This window comes from Ricinus communis, chromosome 1, assembly GCF_019578655.1.
Source record: "Ricinus communis isolate WT05 ecotype wild-type chromosome 1, ASM1957865v1, whole genome shotgun sequence".
NCBI classification, from domain to species: Eukaryota; Viridiplantae; Streptophyta; class Magnoliopsida; order Malpighiales; family Euphorbiaceae; genus Ricinus; species Ricinus communis.
In genome coordinates this window covers 8,667,268-8,693,119 of record NC_063256.1, presented here as the reverse complement: position 1 = coordinate 8,693,119, position 25,852 = coordinate 8,667,268, and the positions used below count along the sequence as shown (strand labels likewise).

At 33.4% G+C, this 25,852-nt stretch overlaps 3 protein-coding genes across 8 annotated transcripts; 1 reads left to right on the top strand and 2 right to left on the bottom strand.

Annotated features, from left to right (window-relative positions):
- The first annotated feature begins 626 nt into the window (after positions 1–626).
- LOC8267310 (flowering time control protein FCA) lies at positions 627–10,820 on the top strand. 6 transcript variants are annotated; one of them, XR_007214736.1, is made up of 15 exons: positions 627–1,307; positions 1,730–1,800; positions 2,388–2,466; positions 4,122–4,204; positions 4,330–4,405; positions 5,051–5,124; positions 5,543–5,609; positions 6,084–6,163; positions 6,268–6,332; positions 6,824–6,883; positions 6,975–7,281; positions 7,747–7,911; positions 8,181–8,305; positions 8,448–8,536; positions 8,638–8,778. XR_007214736.1 is itself a non-coding variant. In XM_015716920.3 (15 exons), the coding sequence occupies exons 1-14, from the start codon at positions 938–940 to the stop codon at positions 9,817–9,819; spliced, it is 1,692 nt and encodes a 563-aa protein (XP_015572406.1). In that variant the 5' UTR covers positions 628–937; the 3' UTR covers positions 9,820–9,822; positions 10,466–10,820. The 6 variants fall into 6 exon arrangements, 3 of the variants coding, with proteins under 3 accessions (XP_015572406.1, XP_015572407.1, XP_015572405.1); XM_015716920.3 differs by lacking the exons at positions 8,181–8,305; positions 8,448–8,536 and adding exons at positions 9,757–9,822; positions 10,466–10,820 and having other exon boundaries at positions 628–1,307; positions 8,671–8,802; XR_001534965.3 differs by lacking the exons at positions 8,181–8,305; positions 8,448–8,536 and adding exons at positions 9,757–9,822; positions 10,466–10,820 and having other exon boundaries at positions 629–1,307; positions 8,638–8,818.
- Positions 10,821–12,495: 1,675 nt separating this feature from the next.
- LOC8267311 (WRKY transcription factor 23) lies at positions 12,496–14,183 on the bottom strand. Its single transcript, XM_002515205.4, has 3 exons — positions 13,495–14,183; positions 13,134–13,277; positions 12,496–13,004 (listed from the first exon to the last, which is right to left on the bottom strand). Exons 1-3 carry the CDS (start codon positions 13,911–13,913, stop codon positions 12,614–12,616), a joined length of 954 nt encoding a protein of 317 aa, XP_002515251.1. The 5' UTR covers positions 13,914–14,183; the 3' UTR covers positions 12,496–12,613.
- A 9,266-nt stretch (positions 14,184–23,449) lies between these two features.
- LOC8267313 (transcription factor UPBEAT1) lies at positions 23,450–24,194 on the bottom strand. Its single transcript, XM_002515207.4, has one exon. It carries the CDS (start codon positions 24,117–24,119, stop codon positions 23,718–23,720), a length of 402 nt encoding a protein of 133 aa, XP_002515253.2. The 5' UTR covers positions 24,120–24,194; the 3' UTR covers positions 23,450–23,717.
- Positions 24,195–25,852: the final 1,658 nt, after the last annotated feature.

The following is a 25,852-nucleotide window of genomic DNA, read 5'->3' as shown; positions in this document are numbered from 1 at the left end:
TATATATATATATATATATATATATATATATATATATATATATATATTTGAATTAGTTTTATATTTATGTTTTATAGCTAAATTTATTATATAATAATTATATTAGTTAATTTTCATTTAAATTATTATAGTTTGTAACATAAACAATATAATTAACAGAACATATATGTTAATATTTTATATTGACATTAATTTGTATGTTAAATATTACAGATAATAACTATTCTAATATATATAATGCTTAAACCTTATGGTAATAGAGCCGGTTGATTTCTTTTACAGTTTTTGTTTCAGCTGATTTACATTAATTTAAAAAAAATAAAAATTAATTAAAAAAAATTATTTTATAAAATACTAAATTAATTTAATTGAAATGCTAAGATAGATTGAAATTAGAATTAACTGCTATTAGACTCAAATAAAAAATGCATGGATTGAATTTATATCAATTTAGTATTTAATTTAAATTTAATAATATATTTTGTTAGATTTAATAATAATTATATTTTTAATTATGTGGAAAATAACGAGTAAAAATTAGTATTATATAAATATATGGAACTTTTCAGAAGAGTTGAATCAATTAATTAAAGATGCAATAAAAGTAAGGAATTTGTCTCGTATATTACTTTAACCAGTTCAAAAGCAGATAACTTTCAGAGTTTCCGTTCAGATTGGCCAAGTGATAAACACTTACCAGTCGTCACTGGTTCAACCGTAAATCATTCCCCTTGTCTCTAAGCTCTCCATCCAGTGAAATCCAACGTTCTGAAGCACCGGCTCGCCTCTGCGGCGTAGCAAAGATGCGAGCCATGGGCTAATTTTAGGAATAAAATCACTTCTCCTGCACAGTCGTGTGCGTGGCACTCATATTTTTTATTCATGCTATACCATTCTTGCTATAATAATCTTTCGAATAAAGGTTAGGGTTTCAGCAATGGAACCACCGACAGAAGACTACCACCACCATCCTCACCCTCACCATTACCACCACCACACTAACCATCCGGAGCAGCATCATCCCAACTATTTCCAGAACCAGCTTCAGCCTCCACTCCCGCCCCAACCTCAGCCTCCACTCCCGCCCCAATCTCAGCTTCAGCCTCAGCCCCAGCACCACTATTTTAACCGCCACGATCACTTTGCCGAGCAGAATCAATTCAACAACCAGAACCTTAATTTACATTCTAATTTCGATGCTAACCACCAGCGGATGAACGCCGAGTCAAATGAATCGTTTGGTGGAGGATTCTTCTCCAATGGCCGCAAAAGAGGCCGATATTTTTCTGGCCGTCCAGGTTCTCCAGGTAATCAGTTTTAAGTTCTTATGTATTATTCTTATATATATACGAACACGCGCATATTTGCATTCTGTTTGTCTTCGTTAGGCAGTAATAGAATGATGTACCATTGAAATGCTGTTAGGGGCATTTTCATCGTCTTATATCAAGTTCCTTCACATTTATCTCTGCTATTGCCATACCAGGCGCATGTGGTATTATATTGAAAATTCACATTTTGCGTTAACATCTGCAAATTGTATTTATAAGAAAAGAATTTAATCTACCTAACTCTGTAATCTACATTTCAGCAAATTATTTTATAGTTTCAGTTGTCATGTACTTGAAATTATATCTTGTTTCTTTTCTCTTGAGGGTAGCTGAATATGCATGAGTTTTTTTGTCTAATTTTTTCTTGTCTCTGTTACTCTGTTACTTGATTCTTTTAGATCATAATCTTGATGCTGCTAGTGTAAAACTGTTTGTTGCACCGGTTCCAATACCTACAACCATAGAAAATGTAAGTTGTTCCTCTTTCAAATATCAATACCTTTGTTAATTGTTTGCGGAATTAGCAAAAATGAGAAAATACAAATTGGCCTTAACTGATGTTTTGCATGTGTCTTTGATCCCATGAGCACTTGTAGGCTGTCCATAACTCCATTTACCCACTGCAGACAAACTGTATATCCATTTCAATTAAGACTTGTAATCAAAGATAAGATTCACTATATTGCTGGGGACACTAAGCCACCAGGAATGCGGCTAATATGATTGTGCAGAAAGTTTGAATCTTACTAACTAAAAAACTTTAATAATACTCTGAAGCCCACCAGGTGGAAACCTGTCAATGACTGACAGAAGAAACACTCTTTGTTAAGGCGGAAATTTTCCAGTCTGCAAAGGCTCTAGCTCCGTTATTAAACTCTTTCCTCCTTGAGCCAGATTTTAAAGCCCTTGGTCATGCGGGCATGTTGTTCTTGGCCTTAATTTCTCTCTTATTTATGAACATCATCACACTTCTAGTTTCTTGTACTTGATAATTCTACTGCAACTCAGCTTGCTTATTGTTTTTACATAACTATTGATATTGCTTCTTTATGCTAGATCTGCCCCTTGTTTGAAGCACATGGAAGTATTGTGGAGGTAATTCTTCCTAGGGATAGGCGGAGTGGCCAGCAACAAGGTATTTGGAATTAATATCTATAACCTTTTGGTGTCCTATGTCAATTTCTCATTTGGGCCTCTCGAGTACTTATTCTTATATTCTTACTAATTTGGCAATAATGTTGTGATCATGTTAATCTATTGCTAGGTACAAAATTTTATTAGGCTACTTTCTTGTTGCTTCATATCTGTAATTCTATTTTAGCATCCAGAGGACATTCAGTTTATTATTCACGGTGATCTCTATTACATATTTTATGGCTATTAGGGGAATTCATGAAGTCTTCTTGCCTACTAATAAAGCTTCATTTCCATGAACTTCTTCTTGTCTTCATGATTATCTCTTATGTTGTTTCATTAATATGTTGAGTTGGAAAAGCCTTGATGTAGAACCTATATTCTCACACAAAAACAATTTCATAAACCCATTACCTAAATATGCATCAGAGGCTACAACCTTTACATAGATAATTAAAACATAAAAATTCCTGAACCTATACTAATTAGGACTCCAACATAACGCTAAGTAAAATAGGAAACCTAAACAAATACTAAAAAGATTAAATATTCCTAACCACATAAAAAATTCCTAAAAAATATTAAACTTGAAACTTCTAATAAGTATTTGTAAGAAAACTCTAAATTTCAAAATTTAAATATTAAATCCGTAAATCTAGTCTTACTTGACTGCATCATTCTCTCTGGTTGGAAAATACCTCGACCTTGAGTTTTATAATGGTGAAGAATTAACAATTTGAAGTTTGAAAAATTTCTCTATCTTGATGGATGGCAGCAACGAAACTAAGAACTTCAATCTCTCCTTCGCATCGTCGAGCTTTTCCACGCATACAAAATCAATGGCTTGCTCTATTGGATTGCTTTTGAACTCGGGTGAATCAACTTTTACCCATAAGCAGACTTAGGATGAAAGATTGGAACATCTTCATGTGAGGGCGGCAGTACATTAACAAAAAGAATTGCTTGTGCCTCGCCTAGAATTGGAGATGCAAGCTGAACAGCTGCTGTGGGTCCAAGGCTAGAGGTTCCCTCCACCACAACTTCCTTTTGCTTAATAGTCACCCTAGACAAGCCATTATCAGTGTTAGGTAACAATTGATGATTACTAGCAATTGCAGAATCAAATTGTCTTTGAAAAGTATCAAGTCGTCATTCTATAGTTTGGAATTGGCTATCAAAATTTGAAATCTTTGTTTAACATGCGCTACTCAGTTAATTCAACAACCTCCTGTTGAAGTTGCACAAAATCATCATTCTTCACCATATCGTTCCAGCAAATACGAAGCTATAAGATATGTTTTGATTTTTTTTTTTTAGGAACTGGTTTAGTGTATGGCGGTTTCTTCTTTCTAAATAGCTATAAAAATAGAGTACAGCAATGAAGGCGGCAGCAAAGTCAACAATGATCGCAGAAGTTGGCATTAAAACTGATGTAGATCCTACATTCTCAGACCAAAAGAACAATTTTATTTACTTTGAGGCTACAACATTTACACAAAATTAAGAATTAAATCCCTAAATCTAGTTATCCTTGATTGCATCATGCCTTCAAAGCATTAAGAGAATGTCAATTCTCAAATTTCGGTATCATAGCATATGCTTTACTTACTTAATGTCTGGTAATTTATTAAATTTCTGTCAAAATTACTTCATCAGGGTATTGCTTTGTGAAATATGCAACAATAGAGGAAGCTGACAGGGCTATCAGGGCTTTAAATGGTCAGTATACTATTCCTGGGGTAAGTAATTTGTCTGCTATTACTGAAGACAAGTTCCAGAACTGTTGATTACTCACGGATAAGTGATGTTGCATTGTTTGATAATTTTATTTTGTTTTTATTTTAATTTTATAATTGTTTTTCAGGAAGTTCATCCCCTTAAAGTCAGGTATGCTGATAGGGAGAGGGAACGCCTTTGTAAGGTTGAGAGGGAATGCCTTGGTAAGTGTTTGATATTCACAATATGTGCTGTTCTGCAGGCCTTTCTACTAGCTTATTACCTAGCTATCATATTTTGTTGATCTCCGCCATAGACTATTTAATGACATTTCTATCTTATACATCAAATGGGGTTCTTAACAGCCCACTGTGACAATTTGTTCTGAGGCCTTGAATCAGTGTTCTAGACATATACATATCAACCAAACCATATTTACTGTCAGGGTATGTGTGCTTTATTATGTAGATTAGATACTCAAATTCATATGATAAATTCTCATTTTGGAAATGGCATTTTTGGTGCTTGTATGAAAGCATAACTTTTGGAATAACTAATCTAAAAAAAATTATATAATATTGTTTATGTAGCAACTGTGGCCTATATATTAGCTAATATTGTATGAAAGAGGGTGTTTTCTTATATCTGATATTAGTGGCTTGCGTAGACGAAAGGGCGACTTTTTACATGCCTTTTGGGTTTCCATAATAATATTCCTAGCTGCGGTACAACATTCTGTATGTTTTCTCTATAGAATGTACACGAGTTGTTGCTCACCTATTTTATTATTTAGTTTGATGTTTCTTTCTCTCCAGCCTCCAACGTGTTCTGTTTCAATGCCTTTCTATTTTCTCATTATCTTATGACAGGGGGCAGGGAGGTTGTGGACAAACTATATGTTGGTTGCATTAACAAACAAGCTTCAAAACAGGAAATTGAGGAAGTATGAGCCACTTTTTCTGAGTATTCGCATTTCTTCTAGCTCTATATGGACAAACGAATTTTAAACTTACAACTTCTGGCATAATGTTATGTGTGTGCACGTGTATCTGATCATTTTCAAGGTTTATCTAAACAACAAAATGATTAGACATTGTTGTTGAAAAAAAAGAAAAATAAGGTATATTATCAGATGGCATAGGCCCTATATCTCTGAAATTGAATGCTATTCTTGTATGCTGCTGTGTATGATTAATTTTATTAAGTTGGCAACAGCACTGAAATACACCATGCAAGGGCTTATGAGAATAGTTACCTCAGTTTAGGCAGCTATAATGTCTCCCAGCATCCAATCTTTGCATTTCATTTTCTTGCTGTTTATGTTTCTGGGATTACATTTTATATATGAACTTTTCTGTCAGATATTTTCTCCATATGGTCATGTGGAAGATGTTTACATTGTACGGGATAATCTGAAGCAAAGTCGTGGTATGTCATTCTTTCTCATTAATTTTTTTTTTCTTTAGTTGGAATACATCTGTAGTATTGACATATTGGAACTTGGTTTATGCTATGGCCCTTCAATTTTTAGACTGAGTGTGGTGCTGCACTTCACAGAGAGATATCCTGGGACTTATTAGTGCCATATGATTACCTTTGTCTCTTTGTTTTCACATGGATTGTTTGATGGAAAAGTGATGCAAGAAACAATAAAGCAAAGATTTCGGAACATATCAATATATGCAACTGTTGATTGATCTGTATTATTTCATTGAGTATTATGTCAGGGAACTCTCATATTCCAGAAATAGTTTCAAAGCCTCATCTGCCTGAATTTTGGCTGCTTTAATTGGTTTCAGATTGTGGCTAAAGATTTTAGGCAAATTTTTGTCTCTGGTGGTTCTGATATAATGGTTGTTGAACCTATTGTTTATTTTTATTTTATTTTATTTTTTTTTAAAGGATGTGCATTTGTTAAGCTACCTGACAGAGATAAGGCAGTGGCAGCAATCAAAGCATTACATGGAACTTTCACAATGAGAGTAAAGTGCATCTTTTTTTTTTTTCTATGTGTATCTTCATGATTTTAAATTGTTACTTTTGATTGGTAGTTTCCCATTACCTGCGTTTTCCTGCTCTTTTCCAGGGTTGTGATCAACCTTTGATAGTTAAATTTGCAGATCCCAAAAAACGCAGGGCTGGAGAATTAAGGTCTTGCTTCCCTTGTATTTTTTTTATGTTCCTGTACATTTTCTTCACAAAGTAAATGATCTGATCCATTTGTCATTATTAATAACCTGGTAATGAATCATAAAGTTTTCAGCAGTGATCATGCGCGATGCCAGCTTTCTTTTGGTTAATTTCATGATATTGTTAATTTCTTTTGGCTACCTTATGGAATCCCACACCTAACGACAATGGGTTGTGGCATTTAGTTGTGCTTATTCTTCAATTTTGACAGTGTAGGTACTAGGTACCAGTTGGCTCTTCCTCCATTTTGCTTGAGATATCCACCCATCCACATGGACATTTAAATATTGATTAACAGTTTTTTTTTTGCTTGTTTGATTAGTCTTGTCATAGATTACTAGAACTGGAATAAGAGTATCTGAACACTATCTTCTATGGGATGATATGAATTTAATTGGCCCCAACCCATTCACCATACAACTCCTAATTAATACTTGCTATCTGTTTCCTAGGGGAAATATTCCATTTAGTGGACAAAATTTTGGTCCCTGTTCTCAAGAACCAATGAATAGGTATATTTTGTTTATTCAGACTCCTTCCATTTCATGCTCAGCTTGTGCTGTATATATCAAGTTGAGTTTCTGTGTTATGGCTTATTTGTAGGCCAATACCCAATTTTTGCGATTCTATGGCGGGGGGTGTTTTGCCTAATGCTTCATATCCTATGCATGAAACTCCAACAAATTCTCAACCACTAGCCATTACCAACACATTGGCGCATTCTGCTCCGCAAACCATAACACAACCACTTTCTCCAGTAAAGCAGCCACCATTACAGTTGTATCAGATGCCCTTACAACAGACACAAGGTCCGCAAAATCTTATGCAATCTTCTCAAGAAACAGTCACTGAAATGATGAAACAGACTCAAAATGTAGAGCAGCAGCAGAGCGTACAGATTCCCCTGGAGGTAGTAATAATCAATGTTTATTTAGCTTCTCTTGATCTAGTATGTGAGTTGTACAAGTTACTGATTCAGTTATAAGGAAATTTGTAGAGCCATTAATTGTGTTGGCTCTAATGCAAAGGGAGTTACTATCTAATGACATGCTCTATATAGCTGTGATGTTCACTTGTGACTGCCCGCCAAATCCTTTTTATTTTGTGAGTTTACTAATATACAACATTGTTGAAGTGTCCTTTCTGTGAAACCTAGCCGTGGAACACTGCAATTTTGTATGCAGGACTATCTTGTGGTAAAGAATGAGTCCACTACACCCTAGTCATATTATATTGCTTTCTGCATGTTTTGTTTTTTTCTCCTGACTAGTAATGCGGTAACGTTTTTGGGATTTAATAACTTCAAATTATATCATGTCTTATTTTCTATGAGCAGTTACATTAAGAAATATAACTATTACTATTCTTCCTACAGTCTCCATGTAGTGGAGGCCATCCTCCAGCTGTAAATGATACTTCTGCTGACTCTTTGGTACCTCCAAGTCACCAGACAGAAGATCCACAAGAGTGTGATTGGAGTGAGCATAGCTGCCCTGATGGGTACAAATACTATTATAATTGCATGACTTTGGAAAGCAGAGTAAGTTATTTGACTTTATTGACTACACTTTATTCAGCTGTTTGTTATTGGTAGTGTAAAATGTTGGTTCCATTTTAGTACTTCTGTTTACTGGCATTACACCTCAGGTTGCAGAAGCCAATTCTATCCAAGCCGTGCCCCAATCCCACATTCCCACTTGCTTAGCTTCAAATATGTATTAGATTTGGGTTGAAAAATTGGATTGATTTAACTGGTTGAGTTAGAGTTGGATAGGTTGGACCTGAACTGTGGAGATTATCCTTTTTTAGGGACTCATTATGCTAGTTTAAGCTGAAATGCTGAAAAATTCAACTACCTAAGCGCTAGTTGGGAGATATGGAGGTGACTGGTGACTGAGGGAAGGAATGATGTTATCAAGGATTTGATAGGCCAGGTTGGCTCTAGTCTAAACTCTGAAGTACTAAATACTGATCATGGTTCTTTTGGCATCTGAGGTGATCCTATGCTATATATACCCGGTCTCCCCAATCTTTTCACAATTAGATTCTTATTTATTTTATTTATTTTTGTTAAAGATGTATGCATATGCCTCCCTCCCCCAACACCACCACAGCCACCCACAACCCACAGTTTTTGAAATCTAGTCGGATCCCTGTTTGATCAGGTTGGTTAGCGTTACCTTTTTGAACTCATGAGTAATAGGTTTAACTAGAGAAGAAAATGCTTACAGAAGATATTTATTGTGGCAACTTAATTTCCTTGCAGTGGGAGAAGCCTGACGAATTCATCTTGTTTCAGCAACAATTACAGAAGCAGCAAAATGCGCAGAGTTCGAGCCGGCAATCTTATTCTCTATCTACAGGTTTTTCTGTCGAAGAAGCTGATCGGACCCCTTCCATCAAATACTCTACATCAACATCTTTACCTGTGGTAGTCTACCTTTTCTGTATGGTTTTCTAATTTTAACTCCTTGTCAAATTACTGTCTGCTGGTCTTCTGCTTTTTCTGGTCATGAGTTCACCAGAGTCTATTGTTATGGAAAATGTACTTCTGACATCCTTCTAGTACAAATATAGCAAGTTAGAAGTCTCCAATAACAGTAAATAGAAGTTTCATCTCAGGGCTAATACAAAATAGTCTGCAGTTTTCAGTGGATTCTATATTAGATTTTTTGCATGTAAGTTGCTAACAGTTACACTCATTTCTTGCAGCGGTAAAGGTTTTCTTGATGTGTCAATTGATAGAATCATAAAAATGAATTTTCCATTTTCCAAACCATCTTCATACTCTAATTCTATGTCTTTCTATTTATCAAAACATCAGGTTCTGAAGTCTTATTGCCTCTTTCCTCCAACTGAAAAAAATTGTTCTTTTGTGATTAATGACACTATTACTTTGGCTGGATTATTGGATGAATTATTGATAACCGCATAGGCATGGTGATTGTTGGACCTATAATCAATTAATTAATACCTTGTTTTTGGCCTCCTCCTTTCTTTAATCCATCAGGAGTAGTTGCCCGTTGTTGGTTTATTTTATGTGTAGTTCGATGTGTTTTGTGTATGGGTTGCTTACATTTGGTCAATGTGGAATGTGAGTTGAGTAATACTTTGAATTTGTTGGACTTGCCCATATTGTCTTCGGCCACATGATATGATGAGTGGTGGGATTTCTATTATGTGTTGGAAAAGACAGAACTGCATTCATGTTTTGGAGGAAAGAATCCATGTGTTATAGCTTATTTGTTTCTTAGGTGGTTGATGATTGTCATCTTCTGAAATTTCTCTTTGTAATTATCAATGCATATTCTAACTGCTTTTTCCATTTCATAGGTTGAGAATATATTTCATTTGACTTGGCTTCTTTTTCCTTTTTTCTTGGCAGGATGTGGAACCTATGCAAATACAGTCAGAAGCTAGCCTCGTTGTTGATCCCACCTGCGTCTAACCGGTAGTCTTTCAAAACTTCCATGTATTTGATCTGCACTAGGATTTTGGGCTCTGATTATATATTTTTGGAAGTATTTCATGGGCTTCTGCCGGTTTTTAATAGCGATTGTTTGAAGTCATCCCTAAGCTTCTGCTGTTCTTCTCTGTCGGTGTTATTAACCTCACTTGTAATTGAGTTTGTGGTCTTTGTGTGCAAACTCCTGGAGTTGTTAAGAGGATCGTTTTTGGTGAGCAAGTTACAAATCAATTTGAGCCCATACATGTTAGAGATGGTTGATTCTTTATTGTTTTTTGTATAACCTCTCATATTGAACTAATACCCAGTTTTCCATATGGTTCCCCAAATGCGATTGATATTAAATTTTGAAAACCCTATAGTAATTAGCTGAATCCTAAAGTCTTTCACTCCCTGCTCCATTTGATATTTTTCTTCTGTCTGCTTCTTTCTAAGTACAAGCATTACATTCATTCAACTTGTATACCGTGATAAAAGGAGACAAAGAAAGAAGGAATCACATTAAAGTAATATAGCTTGGATTGTTTTTGTCTGTTATATGATATCCTACCGCAGAACTTAGCTTAAAGACACCTTTTAGTTAAATTGTTACATATTTTTTGTTCAGCTCTCTTTGGATTGACTGCAGGTACTTCTGGTGAAGTTAGCATTCTGATGGAGAACCCGTAAAGAAATATAGATAGTGTGTACATGTCTTTGGTGGATTTCTCTGCTGCCTAAATCTTGCAGGATATAAACTATACTCGGGAATTGTCTTCCTCATGTCTGAAGGTGCTTGATATGACAGTTGGCTTTTATGTAAAATTTGAGCAGTATGCCAGTGAAACTTTAGCTATGGAGTCAGGGGGCAACTTCACGAGTAATCTTCTTCCTTTTTCCCCCCTTAAAATATGTAAATCTAAATTAAGTGCGTATACAATTGAAAATTGCAGCTCCTGGATTGTGCTTTGAGTGAAGTAATGTGATGAAATGAGTTGATGGCACTGGTCTTCTTATTTTCTGTTTGAAAATTGACAGTGGGGGTTCTACTTTCTTTGCTTTTAAAGGTTTTGGATTTTAGACCTTTACAAAAGGTTAATAACGAAGCATAGTTTCTTATGAGTTTCTGCAGCAATTCCAAAGTGAAATCTTTTCATGGATTTCTCCAGGCATTAATTGAGGGTGACAGCATGATGTTCTTTGTTACCATAACAGGATAGTTGGTTAGTAACGCCAATAGCATTCCTAGAAACAAGCCTCCTATCGTAGCCTCTGCTTCTGGCCCTTGATGTGAAAGAGAGGGCTTTACAGGATGTTTGCTTTTCTATGTGGGGCATATTCGCTCGGGCGCAATTACTGAACTAATGGTAGAGTCACAAAGCAGAAAACTGTAGCCTTCTGCATGTTGGAAATGCGGATCAGCTTGACCAAGCATAAGCAAATGGAAAATAGATGCCTATATGGTGCCAAGTATAAATTCCAAGTAGCAATACAAAAGATGCGTACTTTTTCCAGTTTGGCATTGGCACAACTTCTGACGGCTGCTTGTTGCAAATCAAGTATACTAGGACGATTGAGAACTTTATAGCTTTCTACTACAAAATATATTGAGGTAAGCTCTAGCTTGTCGGATAGAATGTTAGTTTGAGATCCACTACGGGCATTATGGCATTTCAAAGGTAGGAGGATATGCTAGGAACACAGCATACTGGGGGGTACCTCACTGTGGTTTACGAGAACTTTGATCTCTGCGCAACCATATAAAAAGAAAAAGAAATAAATAAGCATGATGAATAGGGCGGCTGATTGGCACTCTGTTTTGAATCCTGGACAAGGAGAACAGTTCAAGCAATACAAAGATTCTCATACAAATAGCAAACAATATTCACATGGCCGAGAGGCATAGAACCACAGAAAGTGTGCAAGCCTTTCTCGCATCTCTTTTATTTAGTTCTCATCTATTAGAATCAAATAAGCACAATCAATATTCTGTCTATATGCAGGCCTGTGCCTCTCTTGGCATTTCTTTCTCTCTTCTTCCTAAATATACATTTTACATGAGCATGCCATAGAGTATTCAGAAGAAAAAGAGAAGCGTTAAACTGTACAAAGCTGAAAGTGGGTCTGAATGGTAGTTGAGATATTCTTTCTTATTAGCTTCATTGTATTCCTCGATTAATGTTTAAAGACAGTACCATTAATTTGCTTTACCAAATTCTATTTTTTTGGAACCTCTTTTCTTTCAAAAAAAGGGTAATAATGATCTCATGGATTCCCAGACAAAGAAACAATCAGGAAAATCTTTATATATAAGTAGTATGTATTAACTATCCATGTGAGGAAACCCTAGCGTCTTTACGATCTTCACTGCATTTTGCTCACTTGAAATCAATGCACATTCCTTCGACAACAAAAACAAATGGCATAAGACAAAAGATAAGGTCAGAATCTACATTAAAGGTGAAGTAAACCTCATTTTCCTTTTCTATATTACGTATAATTTCTACAATCCCAAAACCACCAAAATGGGAAAAGGAGGGGAGGAAAAATGGCCAGAAAACTAAACCCAACAAAGAAGCTAGTCATTAGCATTGGAAAACAATGAAATCATCAGGTGATCAGGGTTTGTGTAAAGGAAAGTTGGGTTCTTCTTCAAGATCGGAAATCATAACTGGCCTGTCAGCAAGAAAATTACATACTATATATATAATATATCAGTAAAAAAGGGTCTTTCATCTACATCTCTTTTCCAGTCAGTTTAAGGGGAACTACAAAGCAGTAACAGGGATTTTGTCATCTACTCCTTTAACATATGGGAGGGGACAATGTCTTGAAGAAGCCCATGATCTTCGAGCAAAGCAGCTCCTGGTGCGGTGCAAAAGCGCTTCTCATGTAGAAGACTAGCATTTGTAGTTGAATTATAGCCAAAACCCAAAGGTGAAAAGCTATTGAAAAAGGGTTGTTGCGGCTGTTGATAAAGCGACAGTCTTCTTTGCATTGGCATGGCAAAATTAGTTGCGGAGAAACCCGACTCTGACGCAGCTCCAACAAAGCTTGGACGGGGCATGACAGGGCTAGGATGTGTGTGTTGTCCTTCATAGGTGGTCACAACAATGCTTGGATCACTGAAAGATCTTTCTACTCTTTTCTTCACATTACATGAGGCAGTAGTGCAACGATAGTAACTCCTAAAATCAAAAGGCAAAACAACAATGCAAACCCATTAATATTTGGTCTAAACATTGTCCAAAAATGAACTGAAATATGTACAATAGAATGGAAAAAGAACTAGAATTGGTTGACATTGAAGTCAGTACCTAGGAAAGGGGCTATTTTTCACAGCTTTTTGACCGTACTTTCTCCATCTGTACCCATCTTCCAGATGATCAACCTCACTCTTTGTCATGAATGCGAATCTCGGCTCTCTCTGTCTCTTGTGATTTGTCTTCTTAGGCTTCAACCTTGAAACAAGCAGAAAAAGAGCAAACAAAACAAAAGGCCATTAAAATCTTCAAGTTTAAGTCACATAACAAGCAAGATGAAGAAGACCTCTTTTTTCCTTTTCTTAATTACCTCTCAAATGAGGGGGTCCCTAAGCATTATTTCTCAAACGGGTTCATATTATTAAAATAAAACATAAAATAATTAAAACCACAAAGTACCCATTAAATAACTCACTCTTTCTTGGTCTTTTGTTGCTCTTCTTCCTCATTATCCACGGCCTTAATAGGTGCTTCATCATTTAAAGCTTCGCTAGAAGCTGAAGAAATCGATGAAGAGTTAGGAGTAGCGGGCTGATTGAACACCTCCGGTGACTCCATCTTAGTAACAACAACAGCTGGACTATTATTAGTAGCAGGAGGTTGTTGCATCGTAGTAGAAGGTAACTGTAGCGTATCAAAAACTGAAGGACTAGTAAAGTCCTGCACACCCAGTAACTCCAAAAACCCTAAAGAACTCTTATCCCCTCCATAAAAGTTGTCAAAAACACTCTGTAGCGGGTAACTACCGTAAAGAAGATCAGGAAATGCTGTTGTTGGCGGTGGCGGTGATGATCCAACTATATTCTCAATCTTTACTGCTTCAGTCCCTTCCATTGCCTTTATCAAAACAGCGAAAACTTCATCAAACACCACAATATCTAGAGAGAAAAAGAGAGTGGGGTTTGCTTTGAAGAAGAAGAAGAAGAAGAAAGAAAGAGATAGTAGGGTAGGGTTGATCTGGTGTTTATGGTAGGTAGGTAGGTGGGATAGAGAGAGAGAGAGAGAGAGAGAGAGAGTTTAAGGTGTGGAAGAAATCAAGAAAGTGAGATTTTTTGAGGGCTTGATATGAAAAAAAAGAAGATGGTGATCATAATTTAATTTCTTTTTTATTATTTTTTTCTGTTTGTTGACCGGCAATTGTAGGTCAAGTATTTTTGTACGGACATGAAACAGAACCGGTCGTCAAATTAAATTTCATTCAATGAATGCATGTTGGATGTACCGACAAGGGTTTTATATATATAATAGTGTTTTTATTTTTTGTATGGTCGACCCTTTCATACGTGGATTTTGACTGCTTAACTTAACAAGTTCTTCTTTTTCTTTTTGGTATCTGAGGGTGTGAACGGTATTAGGGGTATCCCCCGTGAGAGCGAGAGATATGCTTCCTTACGGCTTTAAACAGTTGTGTGTTGTTTTGTGTATGTGTATGTGTATGTACTCTTCGCTCGTGTGTGTCTCTATGCATGTGAACTCAGAGACCAGAGGCCCTTTTCTGCTTGTGAATCTGATGTATGAACCCTCCAAATACACATTTTCATATCCGTTATCCCTTTCCTTTTCACTTTGATTTCTTTTATTATTATTATTATTTGAACATTCAACGGGTATACAAATGTATATGTATTCTTCCTGATAGCTGCTCATTTCTTTATATTTTATGTGCTGTTAAAAGAATGTTTCATCACATTTTTGTTTGGACCCTACGTGATAACTCCATCATGATGCATTTATCCTCTCTCTCTCTCTCTCTATATATATATATATGCATGTACCCCTTTGTATAGTTAAGAAGATCCACTTTGATATAAATACTAAGAATATTCTTTTTAGAAATGAAAAAAAATTTATATTTGAGTTTTTTTTCTTATGGTAAGCTTAATAGCTATTATGTAATCTATAACATAACATGTTGAGCCTAATATATTTAAGTGTTTATTAGATAAAATTCAAATTAAAGTATTAAATTGACCCATCAATATAGATATAAAAGTATAAAAATGTATTTATATATAGGCCGTATTAATTATGTATATACCTATCTATCTATGGGAGGTACTTCCTTAATTTCTCTCTGAATTGTTCAAAATTCACTCTTTAACGTTTATTCTTAGATGCAATTATAAAGGCAAATCTTATTTTAGATATGTCTGTGTATATAAAACAATCAGTCGGGTAGTCTTCTGAAGTGTGAAACTGGTGGAACAGTTGATCTAAGAAATCATGATACGAAAGTGGCAAATATGTACTTTAGAGAAAAAGAAAAGCTTGGGAGTAGAGAGAGATGATATGCTGTATGCAGTGCTTCTTATTTAAGTCGGTGAAATCGGCTACTTTTTTATTTTATTTTAAAAGATCGCAACAAAAGAAGAGAAAACAATAAAGAAGATTAGAAATCTCCTTTTGCAGTAGAGAAGAGATGCGTAAGAAAATTAAAAAAAAAGAAAAAGAAAAGGGTGATGCACGTGTGATGGATCGCACGCTTTGCATAAATTGCGTGTAAGCCCCACTTTACATTTGCATGCTTCAATTATTTGGTTTTTTCTTTCACTTTCTTTGGTAAGTATTTAATTACCCTCTTCTCTTTATTATTCTACTTTGGAATTTTATTTTTATTTTTATTTTTTGCCCCCATACCTCACTCCATCACCAACCATGTCATTGGATTAACTGCCTCTTAATTTGTCTACCACAAAATTGGAGTCAATTGTTTTGAGTACCCTTTTCTTCTTTTTCACTCATATTATACTTCTTTCGTTTTTTTATCTTTCAATAATTCAGTTTCAATCAAATGGAAAAGGCCACGTTAATGGCAGCAAGTAAAGATTTGGAATGGCAGCAAGTAGCAATTTCATTACTGAACCTTTTTTATCCTGCTTGTAACAAGCATATAATAATTCTATATGAATTTTATGAACCCAACAATTCTATTAATGAGAAATTTGGATGATTTAGCTCCCACTAATTAATAAGTTAATTAGATATTATCAAATTGTATAAGCAATTTAGCTCCTTTATTTAATAAAATAATCATATTTTTTTGAAAAAGTCCACCACAACTTAACATAACCTAGATAAAAAATTAACTGAACAAAACATTAATAAAATATTTTAAACCAAAGGAAAGGAATTCCATCTAATAAATTTGTATAACTCGATATATATATATATAAAATAAAAAACCAAAAATCATGACACGTGGCATACGTGAGGTATGTATATGATATATAATTTAACCAAGGAATGTACCTCTCATTGACCCTTATCCATTTGGTAGCTATCAAAAATAATATTGTATTAATTGCGTAGCTATCCAAACCGAGTGGTGCCATCATCAGAAATCCATTCTCCACAATTCACAAGCAAAAGATACCCAACAAGGCAGTCCCAAAATGCCAATTTAGATCAATCTACCTTAGCTCTTCTAAAAACTATAGAAAAAAGGGTAAAGTTTAAAGAAATTGTTGATTTATTAATATTTATGTAATTATTATGATGTGATGACCCTCGATACAAACTTTTGAAGACAAAAAAGAAAAAAAGAAAAAGAAAAAAAAAAAGACAAGAGTTTAGGTGTTAATTTAGATTATGTTATGTGAAATAGAAACCAAAGCATAGAATCCTTTTGCGGTGTCTAAAATTTAGCCCACAAGACACGGTCTTGTGTCCCTATCGCTCCCCGCATCGCACATCGATGCACGGCTTCTTTTGGGCCTCTTGATCTTTTTCTTTTCATCGCATTCGCACGTGTTCTTTTTTTTTCTTTTGGTTATCTGGGTCCTACAAATCCACCGCCGCGATACAAGATTTTTGATCCAACCATCTGTATCCTTTCGTATTTGATCACACTCTTCCCACGTGCCCTTATTTGTGCCGCGAAGTTTGGCACCCATCGCCATCATCAATTTGAGCATCTTCTTATTTATAATAAATATTGGGCGCATTACATGTCTTGAAAGATATTCACTTCACTTTATATTATAACAATGTGTCCCTCTAAATAAAGGATTAGTTTGCATATTTGATTTGATAAATTTTTTTAAAAAAATTACTTAATAAATTTATAAAAAAATTAAAAATATTTTTAACTTAGATAATAAGAGTGATTGCTCGTAAAGCGAATGCAAAAATTGACTATAGAGCCTATTGAGTCTCTCGTAAATTAAAAAAATAAAATATCGAGAAATTTCATGGTATAATCTTCGTCAAAGCGTGTGAATATCTCAAGTTAAAAGGCATAGAGCACCTCGCTATGGGGTCTCATAAAAGTTGCAATTAATCCAAAAGAAAATTGATGGAGAATAAACATGTAGCTTTATAGAAATATGGAGACAAACATTATATATCCACACCAACCCATTTACAGTGTTGATTTTTTGAGGTAGAAGACATCACACGGGGTTCACTTATTGGGGGAGGGATTGCAGCCTTTGCCACGGCTGTGGAAGATTCTGGAATTTGCTTTTTTATTTATTTTAAACTCTCAGAATCTTAATATTGATTTTCTTTAATCTCAGTATCTTATCGTCATGTTAATATACAGCATCTCATTTATATATAATATAATAATAAATTAACTGCTAATAATTCATACATACTTTCAATCGTGTCAATTTATTTAACTTTAGATCTTCAAAGATAACTATTTATTTGATTTATTGATTTTGTTTTTTTTTTTAATTATTCTGACTGAGCTTGATATTAAACACTGATTAATAGTAAAATGGTATTATATTTGATGTTTGTATAGTTTAAATTTAACAAATAATAAAACAAATCACGTGTAATGCATAATTTGAAATATCATTAAAAATACGCCCCCTTTTCCTGTTTAAATACCCGGAATAACCCTGTAACAATTTGAAACGGGAAGAGTCGGTCTTGGCTCGGCTCGGCACGACTAACGGTTGCTTCTTGTACACGTTAAGGAGCACAGAACAAAAGGAGACAAAAGAAAATGAATTAATTTTTTTTATAGAAAAAGAAAAGTGAATTTGTTTGATAGTGAAAAGTCAGCATCGTCCGTTAAACATAAACGAAAAACACAAAGGACACAGAGCCCAAAGAATTGACTGTGGTTTCGCCGGTCTCCTTCACTTATCGGTCCAATTATATTTATATATGCTTCTTCCTACTTGGTCAATGCCACACCCCCCCACCCTCTTTTATTATTGACTCATTTTTTACTTCAAATTCATTTCATTCTTAAATTAAATATCTTATATATTACCCTTATATATATAAAATAAAAACTATAGTAATAATAATAATTAATATTAAATATAACAAGCTAGAATTTAATTTTTTTATTATATAATAATTTAATTGATAAAAACTCAAATTTAGTTCGTTTAATATAATAATTAAGTTATTTACATATTGAATTTGAACTACTTGCGAGATTCAGCTCGGCTAATAAATGAATTTAAAAGTGGATAATAAATATATTTGTCAATAAATATAAAATATTATTATATAGCTTAGTACTACTAAATGCTATCTACTTTTAAATAACTTTTTTCTATAGAATAGTGGATGATAAATATTAGTAATAAAAATGCTATTTATTTTAAAAAATATCATCTACATAATAAAAAGTATTTTAATTATTATTTAAATATAAAAATAAATAAATTTATATAAGCTCAATGAGATTTTTCTTTTGGTTTCTAATTTTAGCCAATAAAAATATAAATTATTAATAATATCAATTAATAAAAACATAAAAACTTATAAATTATAATGTTTAGTTAAAATTAAAATAGAGAGCATAGGTATAAAAAGTCAAACTAACCTTTTTTATTTTATATTTAAACAATAATTATATTAAAAAAATTTATTAATAAAATTATAAAAGAATTTAATATATGTAAGAAATTCTTTGGAAATGCTCATTGATAAAACTCCCATATCAATATACGTTAATTTTATTTTGTTTTTGCTATTATATTGTATAAGTATATATATAATCTCACATTCCCAAAAAGAAAGAGTCTCTGCAAATTTATAATGAACTCGCTCATACATTTAAAGCATGGATCACGATTTTACATGAATTGTTTTGGTAACTGAGTTGTATTTCATTTTTCGCAGAAGTGAAAGCTTTCTATATGGTTATAATAATACCTAATAAGGATTTCAATCATAAATAAACAAACTTGTTTGGAATCTGATGACTTACTTTCACCCACTAAGACTGAATTTGGTGCAAGCTACCCAAAACAAAATAAAAGGAATACACAATTCAAAGCTAGTGGTCGTCACTTCTCGCACATTCAAAATACCCATTTTGTGTGCCTCGACTTAGAACTATGTCCAATATTTCTGGGAAGTTCAAGCCAGGGAAAGCAGGAAAGAGTCATTTACTTTTCCTAACTGTTAAATATGTATTAAAATATTAATATATTTAAGAAAAAACTGAATATTTTTGGTTTTTTAAAATTTAATAAATATTTTATAAGTATTATTTGATAAATATGATGCTAGAACAAAAAATAAAAATCAAAAGAAAGAAAAAAGAGATAGTGATGACGGGATGACATCTTCAGTTTAATAAATAAATAATAAGTTACATGTTCCTAATTAACACCCTTCATTAGTGGCTGGTCATAAGCTAATAATTCTGTATCTGCTGCTGTTGTCTCTGAATTCTTTTTATTAATTATTTTGTTGCATGATTAGATTTCTGAACCACCTAATCTTTACTTTAATATAATAAAAATAACCAACTTGAAGTTATCCCTTTCAAAAATATATAATAAAGAAAATGGAAAGGCAAAGAGACAAACAAACAAATAAATAAGTTTCACCATTCTCTTTCTTTCTCCCTGTGGAAGCATAGAGATAGAGATAGAGTAGACCTTCTGGAAGTTTGACATAATAAATAAAGTCATACTCCCTTTGGTATATATCCAACTCGTGAATGAGTTTAACTTTTTTGGGGGGTTTTTAATATCTTATGTGAATCATCAATCTTGGACTCATTATGATTTTTCAAATCAAAGTTGGGGAATGAGAGCTGCACATGGTGGTAGGAAGTCAAAGTAAAAATATGTATCCTCTAGGGTTTATTTACATATTTTGCAGAGAAGTGGTCAAATATATAAAAGAGCGATATGTCCAAATTTAATGTTTGTTTTGATCATTCTTTTCTCAGACTTATTTAATGCTTGTTTCTATCATTCTTTTCTCAATTTTTTCTTTTTTTGTTTCTTTGTAGGAAGATCTTATTAATATTATCTTATTGACAAAGATCGATAAAATCGAAGCACATCCCATCTTACAAGGAGTCCATTGGATACATTTTATTTAGTTTCTGAAATTTGATCTTATGTTAATAATTAGATGTTGAGTTTAGAGATTTTGTATAGTTTATAGCATTTTTTTTTACCCAACAATTTAATTAAATTCGTTCCATGAATTTTAGTAGTAGACAATTAGTAATTGATTTAATCACAACTTTTTGAGGACTTTATCATGTTTTGTTGTAAGCATGAAATCTTATTTTTCTGAATACATACTTGATAAAAGGGTATCCAAAAACCTTTCTCCTTTTAAGTTTTACGTTATGAATTGAATTACTTCAAATTACTTGCAACGAACAGAAATGGTAAGGATGGAAAATTTCTCATTTTCCTAGTGTAGACTCAAGGAAAAAAGAGCTTGGTAAAGTCATGATGGGTTTTAGCTTTACAAATTATCAATGGCAAGCAACATCACTACAAAACAAATCCATACAGAATCAGAAACTAACCTCTATTAATTTTATAAGTGCAACCGTAGACTTATTTACACATTATATGTGTCAAATGAAGATAAATAGAGATGGACCATCTTCCATTAGTTTAGTCCTAAAGTACCATTTACAAAGTTACACTAGAGAATGTACTTTGTTTAATAAAAGCCAACTGATCCAAATTCACACAAAAGCTTAAAGGACATGGCATCATGGACCCATACTCTTCATTATAAATTATATATACAGACCCAAGTTAATTGGTATACAGTTATCATTCCGTTGCTTCTACTGCTGCCCTTTTTCTTTTCATTTTTTCAGTATTCGAGTTGGGTAATTTTAGAAAACATAACTAACAAAACTGTCGGTCCGTTTTCCACTAAATTCCCCTTCAAACGATAAAAACCTATAACAAAATCTCATAATCATTTAACCCCCACGCCTTATGACTAGTCCATTTCACAGGTACGTTTTCTATCAAAATCGAACTAAAAAGAAGAACCCAACACTTGACACTAGAAAATATTAGGCTTGTATTTTTCTTTTTAACTGATCAATTAATGACCCATATGATTATTCTTGAAAGGCATGATTGTATAAGCAGTACAAAGCAGCAGTACAATTATGATGAAGAAAAAATGCTGGAGAATGATAGTGCTTTGATTATTTGGGTGTGTGTGGGAGGCTTTAACAGGTGGTAAAAGAGAAAGGGTTATGCCTCCCCCACCCACAAAATTAGGTGCAACTTGGAAATGTTGCAAATCTTAGAAACAGTGATCATATCATTTGATAACTATCTTGTCAACACCTTTTGCCCCTGTGGTTGAGTTTTGCCCCGGCCAATGTGTCTCTTTTATGCCCATATCTGTCTCTTGGTCCCGCCTCACTGGAACACATTTCTGGACTTTGAAATCTATAAATGTTCAATGCCAAATTATAAGCTTATATTCGATTGTTTTCAACATATTCTTTTGCGGAAAACTTTAGAGGAAAGAGAATATTAGAAAATTGAACAACTAATGCCATGCTCCGTTTATAATTTTAAATAATTTTTCAGAATTATTATTTTAATATCAGAAAAAATATCTCCAGAAAAATCCATTTTTATAATTCCAAATTAGTAATATTTAAAAACTTAATATAAAAGTAACAAATTTTCATTTTATTTGAGATAATTCTCGGTACATAAATTAATAAAATCATGGAAGGCAATGCATCTGTGATCAATATAAATAAATAAATAAATAAATAGGCTTCTCACGTGCTGGAAGGCAGCAACATGCAATGGGCTGAATAGGCCTAAAGTCCAGTTAAAGAATTTTATGAAAAGCCCAGAAGTGCTTGGGCTTTTTGGTTAATAACAAGGTCAACCACTCACTGGTTCGAACATAGCTGTGCCATTAATATTTATAGTTATACATCTTCATATGACTGAATTCCCATCATCTTATTTTTGTTCTTTAAAATACACAAAGCTTCACTTAGATAAATGTGTATTATAATTTAAATTGATCTGATTAAATAAGAGTTAAATGCACGAGAGTATTAGAGCTCGATTAATAGATTCAGGCTTGAAACCAACTAATATCAAAATAACTAAAATTAGATACTTGGTTGGTTACATTTTTATCCTTATATCTTTATTGAATGCAAGCATCAATAATAATAAAAAAATATTTTCAATTTTTGCAACTTAAGAGTTAAAATTTGAAAAGAAATAAATGTTTAAGAATTTAGCTTCACAGACATGGGGATTTCTGAAGATCCAAAAGAAGCTATGAATTTTCTATACTATGTGGACTTGCATTCTTTTTTTAAATTAGAATGGTTTTTGCAAACTAAATTATAACCATGCCATATCATATTGAATTGAAGAATCGAATTAGAAGAGGTTTTAACATAATATGAGTAACCAATTAAGTCCAAACTTATAACTCAAATGTAAAAAGACTTAATAAATTTAGCAACTTAAATTTAATAAAAGTATGAATTTATTGGTCCCAATATAACAAATATAATTTTAGTTTTATAATAGTTATCATTATTAGAGGTGGACATGCATGTAATATATCATTTTTCTATGTAGTTATTGAAGATAAACATGTAATATATATTTTTATTTGTTTTTATTTTTTCTGTATTTTTTTAAAATTTTTGATAGATTTTCAATTTAAGTGCAAATAATTTAAGTTGAAAGAAAATAATATTTTTATCAAATAAAAGTTAAAAGATCTTTAAATTTCGATTGTCTTCTTCCATTGGACTGAATATCCGAATCGAATCGTTTCAAGAAATTAAAACAGCTCGAAAGGAAAACTTTTATATTGTGATACAATTTTGGAGATCAAATTTTAAAAATTTCTGAAATTTGTTTGCTTCCACAGATTTTTCAATTTCTGAATTTCGTCAAACCGTGAAGTGTAGCTGTCCACCTTAGTTTCTGATGGAATTTCTTAATTAACCAATTAATGATACATCCCCAGCAATTTGTGTTATTAATAGACTTAACTTTACATGTTATTATGTTTCGTTATTAATTTTAAGTTTTTCTTTTTGTCTGTGCCCTATCTCACTTCTTGATCATTTTACAACCCATCAAAATCAAGCTCTATTCAGGAGCAATAAGATATGATGATACACAGAAGAATACATGTCGCTAAATATAAAAATTTGCGGAAAGTAAAAGTGGATTCTACAATTCACCTTGTCCATGTCGAAGTCATTTTTTCACACAACAAAATGACCAAGCTGTAACTAAATCTACACAAATCATCATCACATATGTGAACTTACAAAACAAGCTCCTATATGACTGCAAATATAACATAAATAAAATATTAAAAGAAAAAGAAAAAGAGAAGAGAAATGGAAAAGAATGGTTGTTTTTACATAAAAGGATTAGTTCACTGATCAGAATCTGATGATAATACTTTAACCATTATCTGCATCAAATTCACTCTCATTTGTAAAGACAAGATGTAATCAGCTGTCTCTCTGAAAAGCCCTTCAAGCCCCATGGATTCGCTATTAGGGATCAGCTTCTTTAGTGTTTTAACTCTTTTATGGATTCCAGTTGCTGTGTTCGATCTATAACCTCTTACTCCTGCCCTGCTTTTCATTAAAACCCTTCTACACCTCCTATTCCTCGTGACATGCCCTCCAGTTTTCTTACTGTCACTTTGTTTCCTCACCACTTGCCACCTTCTCCTGGCTTGAGATTCCAACATTTGCTGCTGCATTTCTTCACTTTCTTGAATTACTTTGCCCTTCAAAGAAACAAGAAGAGTATTTGTAGAAATACCCATTACCTTAGAAGTTATACCAATTCAAAAAGTTTAAGCACAAAAAGCTCCCAATTTTGGTTGTCCAGACAAGATGACCTTATAATTTAGGACACCCTCCTTTTATATGATGTTTTTGGGTATTGGGTTGGTAGCCAATAAGGATAATACAGAATAAATAAAGGGTAGGGACCCACAAGACAATTTCTTAGAAGGACTCCAAAGGGATGGGGATAAATGAATAAGGAAGAGCCAAGTGTACCAAAGGTGCTGCTTATTGCTTTGGCATGTTCTCCAGCTCAATGCACATGCATCCACATGATTCTTCACCACCATACCCAACTCCTCCTCTTCTCTAAACCATCATCTTTCATCACACACTCATCTCATCAAAACACCCTGGATTATTCCTCTCCATTACTTTCCAAATTCAATGCATATATATTTTGAATTTTTGGGTTCCTAATTTTATCCTCATTCCAGCTCAAAATACATGGCAGTTCTGCGTTTATAAAACCCTAGCTAGGGTTCTATTGGTTGGTATTCAGCTCGTGCATGCTTCTAATTAGGAAACCTATTGTTATAAAATGATTAGAAAATTCTTAAGCAGTGCCTGTGCATTTGTTAATTAATTGTCAATGCTAATGTTAACAAAATGCGGATGATTAGTAGATCTTAATGTTGGGATAAGGTAGATTTTCTTTCTGACATTCATGAACTCCATTTCCCATCAACTGATGATTATTCTTATAAAGATCTTTCGGCAAATCATGTTCTGACATGTCTGGTTTAAAGCACAACATCATAACTTTATATACGGACAACCTTGGAGACAAAGGTGCATGCATATTCATTGACGATCGATACTTGGGAGGACATTAATTCCTAGTTTTAGATACATGCATTCTTCTCGACATGTCGATTATCAGTCCATAGCAATGCTTATACTACTGAGTACATGCATGTTACGCCATCGGTAAATTCCCTCTTGCTTTAGTTCATCACGCTTTAACCCCCGCAGGTCTTCTGTACTCAACTTAGTATGTTCCGTTTCAATTTCAAATATGGATCTTCCAATCTATGAAAAGTAATTACTTAAAACCATATATAAGAGTCTTTTTATTTATTTTGTTTTTAACAATCTCGGTGTGCTTGGTGGTGACACATGTCGAATGCAAGAGAATAACATTCATCAATATTATATATAATCATCATAATTTCTTCTACCTTCCTCGAGAGTAAATGCTGAAGAACATGGATGCACATGCACTTGTTGAGTGATCCATTAAAAGCAGTCCAATTTTCTGCAACCCCAGCGCCGAAGGCTACAGTACTAAATATAGACTAGGAGACAATGTTATGTTATTGATAATTGGATTAAATAGTAGGTTTCCTGCTCCTAATTAAGTGAACTTGTTGCTACATATATAAAACGAACAGGTGGGCAACAATATTACGTAGGATAGTGTTTTCCTGTCATTCAGTTGTTGAATAATGGGCACCCCTTTCATTTTCTTTGCACTAGTGCGGATATACATAATTATATACAAAACATACAAATGTCATGACGGCTTTGCACATGGATTAATCCGTAGCCTCACAATGTTCTGCATTATTGGTTGATTTGTTTTCTTAAAAACCTTTTTAGTACCTAGGCACTATCACATTATTTACATACGTGCAATGTCTCCGTTCACAAGCACCAAAACATATGCTCCTTTTTAGGTTTGGATTTTATTCATTTATTTCTCATATGC